At 41.6% G+C, this 18,241-nt stretch overlaps 1 protein-coding gene across 1 annotated transcript; it reads right to left on the bottom strand.

Annotated features, from left to right (window-relative positions):
• Positions 1-533: 533 nt before the first annotated feature.
• LOC106569792 (alpha-N-acetylgalactosaminide alpha-2,6-sialyltransferase 5) lies at positions 534-17,142 on the bottom strand. Its single transcript, XM_045714397.2, has 4 exons — positions 16,913-17,142; positions 14,290-14,468; positions 2,336-2,443; positions 534-1,526 (listed from the first exon to the last, which is right to left on the bottom strand). The coding sequence occupies exons 1-4, from the start codon at positions 17,135-17,137 to the stop codon at positions 1,250-1,252; spliced, it is 789 nt and encodes a 262-aa protein (XP_045570353.2). The 5' UTR covers positions 17,138-17,142; the 3' UTR covers positions 534-1,249.
• Between the last annotated feature and the right edge of the window lie 1,099 nt (positions 17,143-18,241).

Here is an 18,241-nt window from a genome sequence, read left to right as displayed (position 1 = left end):
AACCACAGTTAGGGACCGTCTGTAAAGGTGATGTCTTTATCAGCGTCATAACAGCTGATAGTATTTCAACCACAGTTAGGGACCGTCTGTAAAGGTGCTGTCTTTATCAGCATCATAACAGCTGATAGTATTTCAACCACAGTTAGGGACCGTCTGTAAAGGTGCTGTCTTTATCAGCATCATAACAGATGATAGTATTTCAACTACAGTTAGGGACCGTCTGTAAAGGTGCTATCTTTATCAGCATTGTAACAGCTGATAGTATTTCAACCACAGTTAGGGACCGTCTGTAAAGGTGCTGTCTTTATCAGCATCATAACTGCTGATAGTATTTCAACCACAGTTAGGGACCGTCTGTAAAGGTGCTATCTTTATCAGCGTCATAACAGCTGATAGTATTTCAACCACAGTTAGGGACCGTCTGTAAATGTGCTATCTTTATCAGCATCATAACAGCTCATACTACTTCAACTACATAAACTATGCATCCAAGCCGAACTGAACTCTTACCAGAAACATGTTATTTTCACAGCTTTTTATTTCCTTACAACCCGGTCAAACTGATGTCATTTGGAAATTCTACACAGAAAAAACTTTCCCATTTTTATTTTGTTATTGCATTTTCTCCCCGGTCCCCAAAGGTCTTTGCGCCATGAAAGAAGCAGAGATGACAGAGAAAACTTTTACAGATGCCTACTAGATTGAAACGTTCATTCTATCGATTTACAACATTATCCTGTTGAGCAATTGTCAATTTAGTCTTCTAGGGCAACATATAATAACAGAAGAGAAGCTACATGTATCTTACTATAGACAAGTTGACTAACACAATTCTAAGCAGAAACATATCTAAATCAGGCTAAAACAATACTGCCCCCCAACCCTGTCAAAAACATCCACCGTCCCTGACTGTAGCCTACAGTGCATTTTATATATTAGAGAACAAGGGTCGGGTGGGGCCCTCACATATAGTCTGGTATGGACCAGCCAGCTGTATTTGGTCCTTACAGTTGTCCATGACGGATAGCTAGAGGAGGACGGTCGATTTCCTCAGTGATGGACCATGTGTAGTCAGTATCCTACTGTATGGGGCCATTCAGTTGTGATCAGAAGACTTTGGATCGTCTCATGCGGTCTTGTCCATCGTCATCTCCAGCCCAGACCCTCAGTCCATCCTGAGTTACATCTTTTCCACAGATGCCCTGCCGTTCACTGTCACCATCCAACTTCCATTCCCAGCCGTTCACTGTCACCATCCAACTTCCATTTCCGGTCGCCAGTCATGTATGCTGACTGAGACCGTCTCCCCTTGCGTGCGGTTAGCGGGGGCCAGCGGCGTGGGCTCCCAGTCAGGCTGGTAGAAGTGGATGTTGAAGGTTCGAGCCCAGCTGGCGAAGACCCTCTTCTCTGTGATAAAGCGGTGATGGCTTCCCCTGCGGCCTCGCTCATGGCTGATGTACATGGCACACTCCTCTGGACCGAGGGGTTCGTAGTAGTGGTAGGGGACAGATGGGGGCTGGGGCTCTCTGAGAGGGGGACAGGATAACAGAAGAGATTATTTGATTAAGATATCAGAGAGAGAGAGATGAGAGAGAGGAGAGAGAGAGAGAGACAGACAGAGAGAGAGACAGAGAGAGACAGACAGAGAGACAGCGAGAGAGAGAGAGACAGACAGAGACAGACAGAAAGACAGAGAGACAGAGAGACAGAGAGACAGAGAGACAGAGACAGAGAGAGACAGAGACAGAGAGACAGCGAGAGAGAGAGACAGCGAGAGAGAGAGACAGACAGAGACAGACAGAAAGACAGAGAGACAGAGAGACAGAGACAGAGACAGAGAGAGACAGAGAGAGAGACAGAGAGAGAGACAGAGAGAGAGACAGAGAGAAAGACAGCGAGAGAAGGAGAGAGAGACAGAGATAGAGACAGAGAGACAGAGACAGAGAGCGAAAGAGAGAGAGACAGAGAGAGACAGAGAGAGAGAGAGACAGAGAGAAAGACAGAGAGAGACAGAGAGAGACAGAGAGACAGAGAGACAGAGAGACAGAGAGAGACAGAGACAGAGAGAGACAGAGACGAGAGGCAGAGACAGAGAGACGAGAGAGACAGAGACAGAGACAGAGAGCAGAGACAGAGAGAGAGACAGAGAGAGAGAGAGACAGAGAGAGACAGACGAGACAGAGAGACAGACAGAGACAGAGAGAGAGAGAGCAGAGAGAGGGGCAGAGAGAGCAGAGAGACGAGAGACAGAGAGAGACGAGAGACGACGAGACAGAGAGACGAGAGAGACAGAGAGACAGAGAGAGAATGAGTTAGATCAAGGTAGAGATCTCACCTGCAGTGGTCTGGAGCCACCATGCCATAGACATTGATCCGGTCACACAGCTCCAGAGCTATGGTCATAGTGAACCAACCAGTACTCAACCACGAGTTAGAGATACGCCTGGAGGAGGGAGGGAGGGAGAGAGGGAGGGAGAGGGAGGGGGAGGGAGAGAGGGAGGGAGAGGGAGGGGGAGGGAGAGAGGGAGGGAGAGGGAAGGGGAGAGAGGGGGAGAGGGAAGGAGGAAGAAGGAAGGAGGGAGGGAGAGAGGGAAGGAGAGGGGGAGAGAGAGGATAGAGAGAGGGGGGAGGGGGAGAGAGGGAGAAAGGGAAGGGGGGCGGGGCGGGGGGGAGAAGTAGGGAGCGTGGGAGAGGGAATGATAGAGGGAGAAATGGAAGGAGAGAGAGGGTAGGGAGAGGGTAGAGAGAGGGTAGGGAGAGGGTAGGGAGAGGGTAGAGAGAGGGGGAGAGAGGGGTAGAGAGGGGGAGGGAGGGGGAGACAGGGAGAGGGAGAGGGAGGAGAGAGAGGGTAGAGAGAGGGTAGAGAGAGGGTAGGGAGAGGGTAGGGAGAGGGTAGAGAGAGGGGGAGAGAGGGGTAGAGAGGGGATAGCGGGGGAGACAGGGAGAGGAGGAGAGAGAGGGTAGAGAGAGGGTAGGGAGAGGGTAGGGAGAGGGTAGAGAGCAGGGGAGAGAGGGTAGAGAGGGGGAGGGAGGGGGAGAGAGGGAGAGGGAGAGGGAGGAGAGAGAGGGTAGGGAGAGGGGGAGGGAGGGGGAGAGAGAGGGGGAGAGAGGGTAGGGAGAGGGGGAGGGAGGGGGAGAGAGGGTAGAGAGAGGGGGAGGGAGAGGGGAGACAGGGAGGGGGAGAGGGAGGAGAGAGAGGGTAGAGAGAGGGTAGAGAGAGGGTAGGGAGAGGGGGAGGGAGGGGGAGAGAGAGTAGAGAGAGGGTAGAGAGAGGGTAGAGAGAGGGGGAGGGAGAGGGTAGAGAGAGGGAGAGGGAGAGGTGTAAATAGGTGAGATAAGATATCTGATCAACTGTTATAGCTGATCAATAACTACCACGTCCATGGGTAATGGGCAGATCGATAAATAATAATGATTTCACAGCTCCATTAAACTTAGGAATCTATTCCACATGTCAATAGGACACAGACAGTCGAATAATCCAGCTGCTCAACAGAAGGTACCAGCAGGATACACAGGGGTGCGTCCCAATCATTTATTATTACTCCCCAAGTGTGCACTTGTTACCTTCCCTTAATTGGATTTGAATGGAAATTACCTCTATATGGAAACACCTTATAGCACATGCCAACACCAATCCAATGTGTTTACATTGGTGGGACGTAGTGAATCACACCAGGCTTGTAGTACTCCCATTCAAACAACTCCACTCTGCCTGAAGAATTATCTATCAGTTTCAGTCTTACGACCTAATAACCATGAGCTTTATGACAGTCTAGTGTAATTTTTGGTGGAAGCTAATAAACATGAGCTTTATGACAGTCTAGTGTAATGTTTGGTGGAAGCTAATCACCATGGGCTTTATGACAGTCTAGTGTAATGTTTGGTGGAAGCTAATCACCATGGGCTTTATGACAGTCTAGTGTAATGTTTGGTGAAAGCTAATCAAAAAGAGGCGGTATTATCATTCATAGAGCACTCTAATTGGCCATAAAGGACTTCAATCATTTCTTCAGGACTGTGATTGGTCAGAAGGGACTTCCTAAACAACTGTTATTGGTCAAAAGATACCCACTGGGTAGCAGCCATGTCTATAACCTCTATACAGGCCATCTGTCCACAGTTTAACTGTCTCTGTATTGTAAAATACTATCTCGGCACTAGCTGTGTTGTACTGTCTATCTGTGGTCTGCGTCCCAATTACAGTGGAGGAAAAAAGTATTTGATCCCCTGCTGATTTTGTACGTTTGCCCACTGATAAAGAAAGGATCAGTCTATAATTTTAATGGTAGGTTTATTTGAACAGTGAGAGACAGAATAACAACAACAAAAAATCCAGAAAAACGCATGTCAAAAATGTTATAAATTGATGTGCATTTTAATGAGGGAAATAAGTATTTGATCCCCTCTCAATCAGAAAGATTTCTGGCTCCCAGGTGTCTTTTATACAGATAACGAGCTGAGATTAGGAGCACACTCTTAAAGGGAGTGCTCCTAACCGCAGCTTGTTACCTGTATAAAATACACCTGTCCACAGAAGCAATCAATCAATCAATCAGATTCCAAACTGTCCACCATGGCCAAGACAAAAGAGCTCTCCAAGGATGTCAGGGACAAGATTGTAGACCTACACACGGCTGGAATGGGCTACAAGACCATCGCCAAGCAGCTTGGTGAGAAGGTGACAACAGTTGGTGCGATTATTCGTAAATGGAAGAAACACAAAGAACTGTCAATATCCCTCGGCCTGGGGCTCCATGCAAGATCTCACCTCGTGGAGTTGCAATGATCATGAGAACGGTGAGGAATCAGCCCAGAACTACATGGGAGGATCTTGTCAATGATCTCAAGGCAGCTGGGACCATAGTCACCAAGAAAACAATTGGTAACACACTATGCCGTGAAGGACTGAAATCCTGCAGCGCCCGCAAGGTCCCCCTGCTCAAGAATACATATACAGTGCCTTGCGAAAGTATTCGGCCCCCTTGAACTTTTCGACCTTTTGCCACATTTCAGGCTTCAAACATAAAGATATAAAACTGTAATTTTTTGTGAAGAATCAACAACAAGTGGGACACAATTATGAAGTGGAACGAAATTTATTGGATATTTCAAACTTTTTTAACAAATAAAAAACTGAAAAATTGCCCGTGCAAAATGATTCAGCCCCCTTAAGTTAATACTTTGTAGCGCCACCTTTTGCTGCAATTACAGCTGTAAGTCGCTTGGGGTATGTCTCTATCAGTTTTGCACATCGAGAGACTGAAATTTTTGCCCATTCCTCCTTGCAAAACAGCTCGAGCTCAGTGAGGTTGGATGGAGAGCGTTTGTGAACAGCAGTTTTCAGTTCTTTCCACAGATTCTCGATTGGATTCAGGTCTGGACTTTGACTTGGCCATTCTAACACCTGGATATGTTTATTTGTGAACCATTCCATTGTAGATTTTGCTTTATCTTTTGGATCATTGTCTTGTTGGAAGACAAATCTCCATCCCAGTCTCAGGTCTTTTGCAGACTCCATCAGGTTTTCTTCCAGAATGGTCCTGTATTTGGCTCCATCCATCTTCCCATCAATTTTAACCATCTTCCCTGCCCCTGCTGAAGAAAAGCAGGCCCAAACCATGATTCTGCCACCACCATGTTTGACAGTGGGGATGGTGTGTTCAGGGTGATGAGCTGTGTTGCTTTTACGCCAAACATAACGTTTTGCATTGTTGCCAAAAAGTTCTATTTTGGGTTCATCTGACCAGAGCACCTTCTTCCACATGTTTGGTGTGTCTCCCAGGTGGCTAGTGGCAAACTTTAAACAACACTTTTTATGGATATCTTTAAGAAATGGCTTTCTTCTTGCCACTCTTCCATAAAGGCCAGATTTGTGCAGTATACGACTGATTGTTGTCCTATGGACAGAGTCTCCCACCTCAGCTGTAGATCTCTGCAGTTCATCCAGAGTGATCATGGGCCTCTTGGCTGCATCTCTGATCAGTCTTCTCCTTGTATGAGCTGAAAGTTTAGAGGGACGGCCGGGTCTTCGTAGATTTGCAGTGGTCTGATACTCCTTCCATTTCAATATTATCGCTTGCACAGTGCTCCTTGGGATGTTTAAAGCTTGGGAAATCTTTTTGTATCCAAATCCGGCTTTAAACTTCTCCACAACAGTATCTCGGACCTGCCTGGTGTGTTCCTTGTTCTTCATGATGCTCTCTGCTCTTTAAACGGACCTCTGAGACTATCACAGAGCAGGTGCATTTATACGGAGACTTGATTACACACAGGTGGATTCTATTTATCATCATTAGTCATTTAGGTCAACATTGGATCATTCAGAGATCCTCACTGAACTTCTGGAGAGAGTTTGCTGCACTGAAAGTAAAGGGGCTGAATAATTTTGCACGCCCAATTTTTCAGTTTTTTATTTGTTACAAAAGTTTGAAATATCCAATAAATTTCGTTCCACTTCATGATTGTGTCCCACTTGTTGTTGATTCTTCACAAAAAATTACAGTTTTATATCTTTATGTTTGAAGCCTGAAATGTGGCAAAAGGTCGAAAAGTTCAAGGGGGCCGAATACTTTCGCAAGGCACTGTACATGCCCGTCTGAAGTTTGCCAATGAACATCTGAATGATTCAGAGGACATCTGGTGAAAGTGTTGTGGTCAGATGAGACCAAAATGGAGCTCTTTGGTATCAACTCAACTCGCCGTGTTTGGAGGAGGAGGAATGCTGCCTATGACCCCAAGAACACCATCCCCACCGTCAAACATGGAGGTGGAAACATTATGCTTTGGGGGTGTTTTTCTGCTAAGGGGACAGGACAACTTCACCGCATCAAAGGGACAATGGACGGGGCCATGTACTGTCAAATTTTGGGTGAGAACATCCTTCCCTCAGCCAGGGCATTGAAAATGGGTCGTGGATTGGTATTCCAGCATGACAATGACCCAAAACACATGGCCAAGGCAAGGAGTGGCTCAAGAAGAAGCACATTAAGGTCCTGGGGTGGCCTAGCCAGTCTCCAGACCTTAATCCCATAGAAAATCTGTGGAGGGAGCTGAAGGTTCGAGTTGCCAAACGTCAGCCTCGAAACCTTAATGACTTGGAGAAGATCTGCAAAGAGGAGTGGGACAAAATTCCTCCTGAGACGTGTGCAAACCTGGTGGCCAACTACAAGAAACGTCTGACCTCTATGATTGCCAACAAGGGTTTTGCCACCAAGTGCTAAGTCATGTTTTGCAGAGGGGTCAAATACTTATTTCCCTCATTAAAATGCAAATCATTTTATAACATTTTTTACATGCTTTTTTCTGGATTTTTTTGTTGTTATTCTGTCTCTCACTGTTCAAATAAACCTACCATTAAAATTATAGACTGATCATTTCTTTGTAAGTGGGCAAACGTACAAAATCAGCAGGGGATCAAATACTTTTTCCCCCCACTGTAGCACCCTATTCCCTATAATATACCCTATTCCCCATAATATACCCTATTCCCTGTAATATACCCTATTCGCTATAATATACCCTATTCCCCATAATATACCCTATAATATACCCTACTCCCCATAATATACCCTTTTCCCTATAATTGTCACGTCCTGGCCAGTATAAGGTTAATTGTTTTGTAGTTTGGTCAGGACGTGGCAGAGGGTATTTGTTTTATGTGGTTCGGGGTGGTGTGTTTGTGTAAAGGGTGTTTGATTTAGTATTTCCGGGTTTTTGGTGGATGGTCTATGTGTTTGTATTCTATGGTTAGTCTGGTGTGTGTGTTTCTATGTTGGGTTAATTGGGGTTGGGGCTCTCAGTTGAAGGCAGGTGTTGTCTATCTGCCTTTGATTGAGAGTCCCATATATTAGGGTGTGTTTGTGTGTGTGATTGGTGGGTGATTGTTCTGTGTTGAGCCTTGTGCCTTGCCAGACTGTCAGTTTATCGTTCGTTTTCTTGTTGTTTTTTGTATTCGTGTTGATTTAATTAAATGTTCAAAATGAACAACTGCACACCTGCTGCGTATTGGTCTACCTTTTCTGATGACGATTTCGCATTATCGTCAGAAGACGAAGATACTTGTGACAATAATATATCCTACTCCCTATAATATACCCTACTCCCTATAATATACCCTACTCCCTATAATATACCCTATTAACTATAATATACCCTACTCCCTATAATATACCCTACTCCCTATAATATACCCTACTCCCTATAATATACCCTATAATATACCCTACTCCCTATAATATACCCTACTCCCTATAATATACCCTATAATATACCCTATTCCCTATAATATACCCTACTCCCTATAATATACCCTACTCCCTATAATATACCCTATTCCCTATAATATACCCTATAATATACCCTATTCCCTATAATATACCCTATTCCCTGTAATATACCCTACTCCCTGTAATATACCCTACTCCCTATAATATACCCTACTCCCTATAATATACCCTACTCCCTATAATATACCCTATTCCCTATAATATACCCTATTTGCTATAATAAACCCTATTCCCTATAATAAACCCTATTCCCTATAATATACCCTATAATATACCCTATTCCCTATAATATACCCTACTCCCTATAATATACCCTATTTGCTATAATAAACCCTATTCCCTATAATATACCCTATAATATACCCTATTCCCTAATATAGCCTATTCCCTGTAATATACCCTACTCCCTATAATATACCCTATTCCCTATAATATACCCTATAATATACCCTATTCCCTATAATATACCCTATTCCCTATAATATACCCTATAATATACCCTATTCCCTATAATATACCCTATTCCCTATAATATACCCTATAATATACCCTATTCCCTATAATATACCCCATTCCCTATAATATACCCTATTTGCTATAATAAACCCTATTCCCTATAATATACCCTATAATATACCCTATTCCCTATAATATACCCTATTCCCTATAATATACCCTATAATATACCCTATTCCCTATAATATACCCCATTCCCTATAATATACCCTATTCCCCATAATATATCCTATTCCTTATAATATATCCTATTCCCTATAATATATCCTATTCCCTATAATATACCCTATTCCCTATAATATACCCTATTCCCTGTAATATACCCTACTCCCTATAATATACCCTATTCCCTATAATATACCCTATTCCCTGTAATATACCCTACTCCCTATAATATACCCTACTCCCTATAATATACCCTACTCCCTATAATATACCCTATTCCCTATAATATACCCTACTCCCTATAATATACCCTACTCCCTATAATATACCCTATAATATACCCTATTCCCTATAATATACCCTATTCCCTGTAATATACCCTACTCCCCATAATATATCCTATTCCCTATAATATACCCTATAATATACCCTATTCCCTGTAATATACCCTACTCCCCATAATATATCCTATTCCCTATAATATACCCTATAATATACCCTATTCCCTGTAATATACCCTATTCCCTATAATATACCCTATAATATACCCTATTCCCCATAATATACCCTATTCCCTATAATATACCCTATTCCCTATAATATACCCTATAATATACCCTATTCCCTATAATATACCCCATTCCCTATAATATACCCTATTTGCTATAATAAACCCTATTCCCTATAATATACCCTACTCCCTATAATATACCCTACTCCCTATAATATACCCTATTCCCTATAATATACCCTACTCCCTGTAATATACCCTATTCCCTATAATATACCCTACTCCCCATAATATACCCTATTCCCTATAATATACCCTATTCCCTATAATATACCCTATAATATACCCTATTCCCCATAATATATCCTATTCCCTATAATATATCCTATTCCCTATAATATACCCTATTCCCTATAATATACCCTATAATATACCCTATTCCCTGTAATATACCCTACTCCCTATAATATACCCTATTCCCTATAATATACCCTATTCCCTGTAATATACCCTACTCCCTATAATATACCCTACTCCCTATAATATACCATATTCCCTATAATATACCCTATTCCCTATAATATACCCTACTCCCTATAATATACCCTACTCCCTATAATATACCCTATAATATACCCTATTCCCTATAATATACCCTATTCCCTGTAATATACCCTACTCCCCATAATATATCCTATTCCCTATAATATACCCTATAATATACTCTATTCCCTGTAATATACCCTACTCCCCATAATATATCCTATTCCCTATAATATACCCTATAATATACCCTATTCCCTGTAATATACCCTATTCCCTATAATATACCCTATAATATACCCTATTCCCCATAATATACCCTATTCCCCATAATATACCCTATTCCCCATAATATACCCTTCTCCCTATAATATACCCTTCTCCCTATAATATACCCTATTCCCCATAATATACCCTATTCCCCATAATATACCCTATTCCCCATAATATACCCTTCTCCCTATAATATACCCTTCTCCCTATAATATACCCTACTCCCTATAGTACTATTTTGGACCAGAGCTCTATGGGCCCTGGTCAAGTGGTGCACTATATAAGGACCATAATGCAATTTGTGAGGCAGGCTGGTGTTGTGTCTACATTGTAAAATAGTCTTTCCATCCATCTAGCTAGGAGGTACTGGGTTCTCTCTCTCTCTGGCTCCTGTGGCTCAAGTCAATACTGCATCTGATTAATTAGCTAATGAGCTACTAAGAAACCGCAGTCAAATAAAACCTGAAAAACTGTTCAATCGGTTTTTCGTGCCGGTTAGTTTATCAGGTTGGAGTTTTCACAGAGCGAGAAGCATCTTAAAGGGAAACTCCACCTCTACTATTTGGGGTATAATTATGCACCATAGTGTTATTTTAGAATTTTCACGCCGGGAGAATTCAACCGTTGACGTCATTGGTTGATTGAGCCTGCTGTCTGATCAAAAAATGTACGGGGTCATGTTTTGTAGCAATTATTGTGGCCTCCATCATTCTTAAATGAAAGAAGTTTTGGAAACACCAAGGCTCTTCTTAGAGCTGGCCGCCCGGTCAAACTGATCGAGAGAGAAGGGCCTTGGTCATGGAGGTGACCAAGAACCTGATGGTCAATCTGACAGAGCACTAGAGTTCCTCTGTGGAGATGGGAGAAACTTCCAGAAGGACAATCATCTCTGCAGCATTCCACCAATCAGGCCTTTATGATAGAGTGGCCAGACGGAAGCCACTCCTCAGTAAAAGGCACATGACAGCCCGCTTGGAGTTTGCCAAAAGGCACCTAAAAACTCTCAGACCATGAGAAACAAGATTCTCTGGTCTGATGAAACCAAGATTGAATTCTTTGGCCAGAATGTCAAGCGTCACGTCTGGAGGAAACCTGGCACCATCCCTACGGTGAAGCATGGTGGTGGCAGCATCATGCTGTGGGGATGTTTTTCAGTGGAAGGGACTGAGAGACTATTCAGGATTGAGGGAAGGATGAACGGAGCAAAGTACAAAGAGATCCTTGATGAAAACCTGCTCCAGAGCGCTCAGGGCCTCAGACTGGGGTGAAGGTTCACCTTCCAACAGAACAACGACCCTAAGCACACAACCAAGACAACGCAGGAGTGGCTTCGGGACAAGTCTCTGAATATCCTTGAGTGGCCCAGCCAGAGCCCGGACATGAACCCGATCAAACATCTCTGGTGAGACCTGAAAATAGCTGTGCAGCGACGTTCCCCATCCAACCTGACAGAGCTTGAGAGCATCTGCAGAGAAGAATGGGAGAAACTCCCCAAACACAGGTGTGCCAAGCTTGTAGCGTCATACCCAAGAAGACTCGATGCTGTAATCGCTGCCAAAGGTGCTTCAACAAAGTACTGAGTAAAAGGTCTGAATACTTATGTAAATGTGATATTTTAGTTTTTATTTATCTGTAATAAATTTGCAACAATGTCTCAAAACCTCTTTTTGCTTTGTCATTATGGGGTATCATGTGTAGATTGATGAGGACATTTTTTTAAAGTAAGGCTGTAAGGTAACAAAATGTGGAAAAAGACAAGATGTCTGAATACTGGTGAAAGTTGTGATCCCTTATTGATGTCACTTGTTGTTAAATCCACTTCAACCAGTGTAGATGAAGGGGTGGATACAGGTTAATGAAGAATTTGTAAGCCTTGAGACTACTGAGACATGGATTGTGTCTGTGTGCCATCCAGAGTGTGAATAGGCAAGACAAAAGATTTAAGTGCTTTTGAACAGGGTGTGGTAGTAGGTGCCAGGCACACCGGTTTGAGTGCGTCAAGAACTGCAACGCTACTGGGGTTTTCACGCTCAAGATTTTCAGGTGTGTATCAAGAATGGTCCACCACCCAAAGGACATCCAGCCAAATTGACACAACTGTGGAAGCATTGGAGTCAACAAGGGCCATCATCCCTGTGGAACGATTTCGACACCTTGTAGAGTCCATGCCTCGACGAATTGAGGCTGTTCTGAGGGTAAAATGAGGTGCAACTCAATATTAGGAATATATTTATCTGCCGATGTATTTCCCCTCGTATAATATAATATTTTAAACGTTGTTATTCTCTTGAAGCAGTAACCAGGCCTCTCTCTCTCTCTCCCACAGAGGGGAGAGGGGGAGCAGCTGGATGGTCGACCGTTCACACCCTGTCGTAAATTACAAGAGAGGGAGACTTTCTCTCTTTACCCTCCAAAAGGAATGTCCCTTTGTCTCCAGAGAGTTTTGCCCGCCGCAAAACTCTAACGTCCAAAAAGTGGATAATGGAACAATAATTCTAACATATAGAATGGGGGGAATGGTCAGTGGGGAGATGTAGGAAACTAATGTTATATTGTTTTTCATTTTTGGGGATTTCATTAAAAGCTGTATGGATGAAATACTGTAACTTGGAAAGGATACCCCCTTTATCTGTCAAGTTTCAATCCAATACATTGTGCATATAATATGAGAAATGCTGACATTGTTTTTGTTAAGATAGGACTATAATTTTAGGAGTCATAAGAGATAACTTCTAATCATGTCCTTTGTACATTAAGTGTGTATGTTATCCTGTTTTCTCATTTTAGTTAGTTAGTAAATAAATAATTAAACCAATTGGTGTAGTACTCATGAGTAATCATGAGTAAGGCTGGGGTTTTTGCAGATGCATGAGGTTACGACTAGATATATACGTTCTAGAGTTTAATTCAGGACATGTAATAGATATAAACATTCTAGAGTTTAATTCAGGAGATGTAATAGATAGATACGTTCTAGAGTTTAATTCAGGAAATTTTGTAGATATATACGTTCAAGAGTTTAATTCAGGAGACGTAATAGATATATACGTTCTAGAGTTTAATTCAGGAGATGTAATAGATAGATACGTTCTAGAGTTTAATTCAGTAGATGTAATAGATATATACATTCTAGAGTTTAATTCAGGACATGTAATAGATATATACGTTCTAGAGTTTAATTGAGGAGATGTAATAGATATACACATTCTAGAGTTTAATTCAGGAGATGTAATAGATATATACGTTCTAGAGTTTAATTCAGGAGATGTAATAGATATATACGTTCTAGAGTTTAATTCAGGAGATGGTAACTCTTTAAACAACCTCTTCTGTGGTGCCCCAAATTCCTAATGAGTTAATTGTTACATCATAGTTAATGGATTAAATAAAGAACAGTCATCAGATTAATGAAGGTAAAGTCATGACACTAGCCTACTCATGTCTTTGATCTAGAATATAGTAGTCTAGCTAGCCTGCTCACATGTACTACATTATAGTAGTCTAGCTAGCCTACTCACATGTTTTTGAGCTACATTATAGTAGTCTAGCTAGACTACTCACATATACTACATTAGAGTAGTCTAGCTAGCCTACTCACATGTACTACATTATAGTAGTCTAGCTAGCCTGATCACATGTTTTTGAGCTACATTATAGTAGTCTAGCTAGCCTACTCACATATACTAAATTATAGTAGTCTAGCTAGCCTACTCACATGTACTACATTATAGTAGTCTAGCTAGCCTGCTCACATGTTTTTGAGCTACATTATAGTAGTCTAGCTAGCCTGCTCACATGTTTTTGATCTACATTATAGTAGTCTAGCTAGCCTGCTCACATGTTTTTGAGCTACATTATAGTAGTCTAGCTAGCCTGCTCACATGTTTTTGAGCTACATTATAGTAGTCTTGAATAGGTAGGATCATAGTGTAGATTAACTTAGCTCAACTCACTTTTCCAACTACAGTACTCAAGCCTGTAGGTTTAACTGACCTGTCCTTGCCCGTCTCCTTCTTGAAGAGTTCGTCAAACTGAAGCATCTTCTGCCAGGAGATGATATAGACTTTTAGTTTGGGCAGCACCTGGTTCATCAACCTCAGGTTATTGTAGACCAGACCTTTCCCATCCCGTCGCATGTAACTACTGGGCCCCCAGAAGATAAACACTGTGTCCTGGAGGGAGGAGAATGTAATGTTACTACTGATAAACACTGTGTCCTGGATGGAGGAGAATGTAATGTTACTACTGATAAACACTGTGTCCTGGAGGGAGGAGAATGTAATGTAATGTTACTACTGATAAACACTGTGTCCTGGATGGAGGAGAATGTAATGTTACTACTGATAAACACTGTGTCCTGGAGGGAGGAGAATGTAATGTAATGTTACTACTGATAAACACTGTGTCCTGGAGGGAGGAGAATGTAATGTAATGTTACTACTGATAAACACTGTGTCCTGGAGGGAGGAGAATGTAATGTTACTACTGATAAACACTGTGTCCTGGAGGGAGGAGAATGTAATGTTATGTTACTACTGATAAACACTGTGTCCTGGAGGGAGGAGAATGTAATGTAATGTTACTACTGATAAACACTGTGTCCTGGAGGGAGGAGAATGTAATGTAATGTTACTACTGATAAACACTGTGTCCTGGAGGGAGGAGAATGTAATGTTACTACTGATAAACACTCTGTCCTGGAGGGAGGAGAATGTAATGTTACTACTGATAAACACTGTGTCCTGGAGGGAGGAGAATGTAATGTTACTACTGATAAACACTGTGTCCTGGAGGGAGGAGAATGTAATGTTACTACTGATAAACACTGTGTCCTGGAGGGAGGAGAATGTAATGTTACTACTGATAAACACTGTGTCCTGGAGGGAGGAGAATGTAATGTTACTACTGATAAACACTGGGTCCTGGAGGGAGGAGAATGTAATGTTACTACTGATAAACACTGTGTCCTGGAGGGAGGAGAATGTAATGTAATGTTACTACTGATAAACACTGTGTCCTGGAGGGAGGAGAATGTAATGTTACTACTGATAAACACTGTGTCCTGGAGGGAGGAGAATGTAATGTTACTACTGATAAACACTGTGTCCTGGAGGGAGGAGAATGTAATGTTACTACTGATAAACACTGTGTCCTGGAGGGAGGAGAATGTAATGTTACTACTGATAAACACTGTGTCTTGGAGGGAGGAGAATGTAATGTAATGTTACTACTGATAAACACTCTGTCCTGGAGGGAGGAGAATGTAATGTTACTACTGATAAACACTGGGTCCTTGAGGGAGGAGAATGTAATGTTACTACTGATAAACACTGTGTCCTGGAGGGAGGAGAATGTAATGTAATGTTACTACTGATAAACACTGTGTCCTGGAGGGAGGAGAATGTAATGTTACTACTGATAAACACTGGGTCCTTGAGGGAGGAGAATGTAATGTTACTACTGATAAACACTGTGTCCTGGAGGGAGGAGAATGTAATGTAATGTTACTACTGATAAACACTGTGTCCTGGAGGGAGGAGAATGTAATGTAATGTTACCACTGATAAACACTGTGTCCTGGAGGGAGGAGAATGTAATGTAATGTTACTACTGATAAACACTGTGTCCTGGAGGGAGGAGAATGTAATGTTACTACTGATAAACACTGTGTCCTGGAGGGAGGAGAATGTAATGTAATGTTACTACTGATAAACACTGTGTCCTGGAGGGAGGAGAATGTAATGTAATGTTACTACTGATAAACACTGTGTCCTGGAGGGAGGAGAATGTAATGTTACCACTGATAAACACTGTGTCCTAGAGGGAGGAGAATGTAATGTTACTACTGATAAACACTGTGTCCTGGAGGGAGGAGAATGTAATGTTACTACTGATAAACACTGTGTCCTGGAGGGAGGAGAATGTAATGTTACTACTGATAAACACTGTGTCCTGGAGGGAGGAGAATGTAATGTAATGTTACTACTGATAAACACTGTGTCCTGGAGGGAGGAGAATGTAATGTTACTACTGATAAACACTGTGTCCTGGAGGGAGGAGAATGTAATGTAATGTTACTACTGATAAACACTGTGTCCTGGAGGGAGGAGAATGTAATGTTACCACTGATAAACACTGTGTCCTGGAGGGAGGAGAATGTAATGTTACTACTGATAAACACTGTGTCCTGGAGGGAGGAGAATGTAATGTAATGTTACTACTGATAAACACTGTGTCCTGGAGGGAGGAGAATGTAATGTAATGTTACTACTGATAAACACTGGGTCCTGGAGGGAACAGAGTTAAACTGAATACAATTTGAATTTTGTGTTAAACCTTGATACATTGATAAGCTTGAAACACTTCAACAGCGCAGAGATAAGGGATAACAAATGAAAACACATATTATTAAATGTATTATAGCATCTACTAACTATGTAGCCCTGTGTGGCTCAGTTGGTTGCGCATGGCACTTGCAATGCCAGGATTGCGGGTTCGATTCCCTCTGAATGAAGTCGTTACTGTAAATGGTTTTTAAAAAAAAAATCTGCTAGACGGCATACAGTATATTTATGTCTTATAACAGATATATATATTATAACCTGTATCATCTAACCTGGGAAGCGTTGAGCAGTTCGCGGCGGTTCCGCAGGACCCTCTGCATGCTGGAGTGAGCGATGACGCGTAAGGAGGTGCGGCGCCCGACGTCTCCACCGTAGCCCCGCACTGTAGGGGCGTCATTCATACGGATCACACACTCCGCCCCGTCGATCTCCTCGCCGCGACCACCACCTATCAGGTGACCGGAGCTGGTCACCAACGCACAGCTACGGCAGCGCATTTTCAGAGGCTAGATGAGGAGAGAAGGGAGGGCATTTTCAGAGGCTAGAGGAGGAGAGAGCGAGGACATTTTCAGAGGCTAGAGGAGGAGAGAGGGAGGGAGGTAATTTTCAGAGGCTAGAGGAGGAGAGAGGGAGGGCATTTTCAGAGGCTGCAGAAGGAGATTGTGTTATTTCAGTAGACCGGGGTAGGAAGGGGGAGAGGAAGAGTGAAGCTATGGCAGTACATCTCAATATTATTATAATAATAATACTAATAATACTAATAATACTAATACTAATAATAATGATAATAATAATAATAATGATAAGAATAATAATTATAATAATGATAATAAAAATAATGATAATAATAATGACAATAATAATAATAATAATGATAATTATAATAATAATAATAATAATAATGATAATAATAATAATGATGATAATAATAATGATGATGATAATAATAATGAAAATAATAATGATAATGATAATAATAATAATGATAATAATAATAATAATGATAATAATAATAATGATAACAATAATGATAATAATAATGATAATAATACATAATGCTGATAATAATAATATTAATTATAATTATGTTAATGATAATGACAATGATGATAATAATAATACTGATAATAATAATAAAAATTTAAAATAAATAATAATAATAATAGGCTGGATAGAAAACACTCTAAAGTTTCCAAAACTGTTAAAATAATGTCTGTGAGTATAACAGAAATCATATGGCAGGCAAAAACCTGAGAAAAATCCTGAGGTTTGTAGTTTTCAAGTGAATGCCTATCGAATATCCAGTGTCTGTGGGGTCAGATTGCACTTCCTAAGGCTTCCACAAGATGTCAACAGTCTTTAGAAGTTGTTTCAGGCTTCTATTGTGAAAGGAGAGCGAATAAGAGCATTCTAAGCAGATGGCCCAGGTGAAAGCCTTTAGTTTAGTCACAAGCATGGCCGTGAGTGTGAGGTCCGTTCCCTTTCCTTTCTAATGAAAACAGTATTGTCCGGTTGAAACATTATTGAATATTTATGATAAAAACACCCTAAGGATTGATTAGAAACATCGTTTGACATGTTTCTACAAACCCAAATGGAAC

This window comes from Salmo salar, chromosome 03, assembly GCF_965601325.2.
Source record: "Salmo salar chromosome 03, fSalSal1, whole genome shotgun sequence".
Classification (NCBI taxonomy): Eukaryota; Metazoa; Chordata; class Actinopteri; order Salmoniformes; family Salmonidae; genus Salmo; species Salmo salar.
The sequence above is the reverse complement of the archived record's forward strand: the minus strand, read 5'-3'. Positions and strand labels throughout refer to the sequence as shown.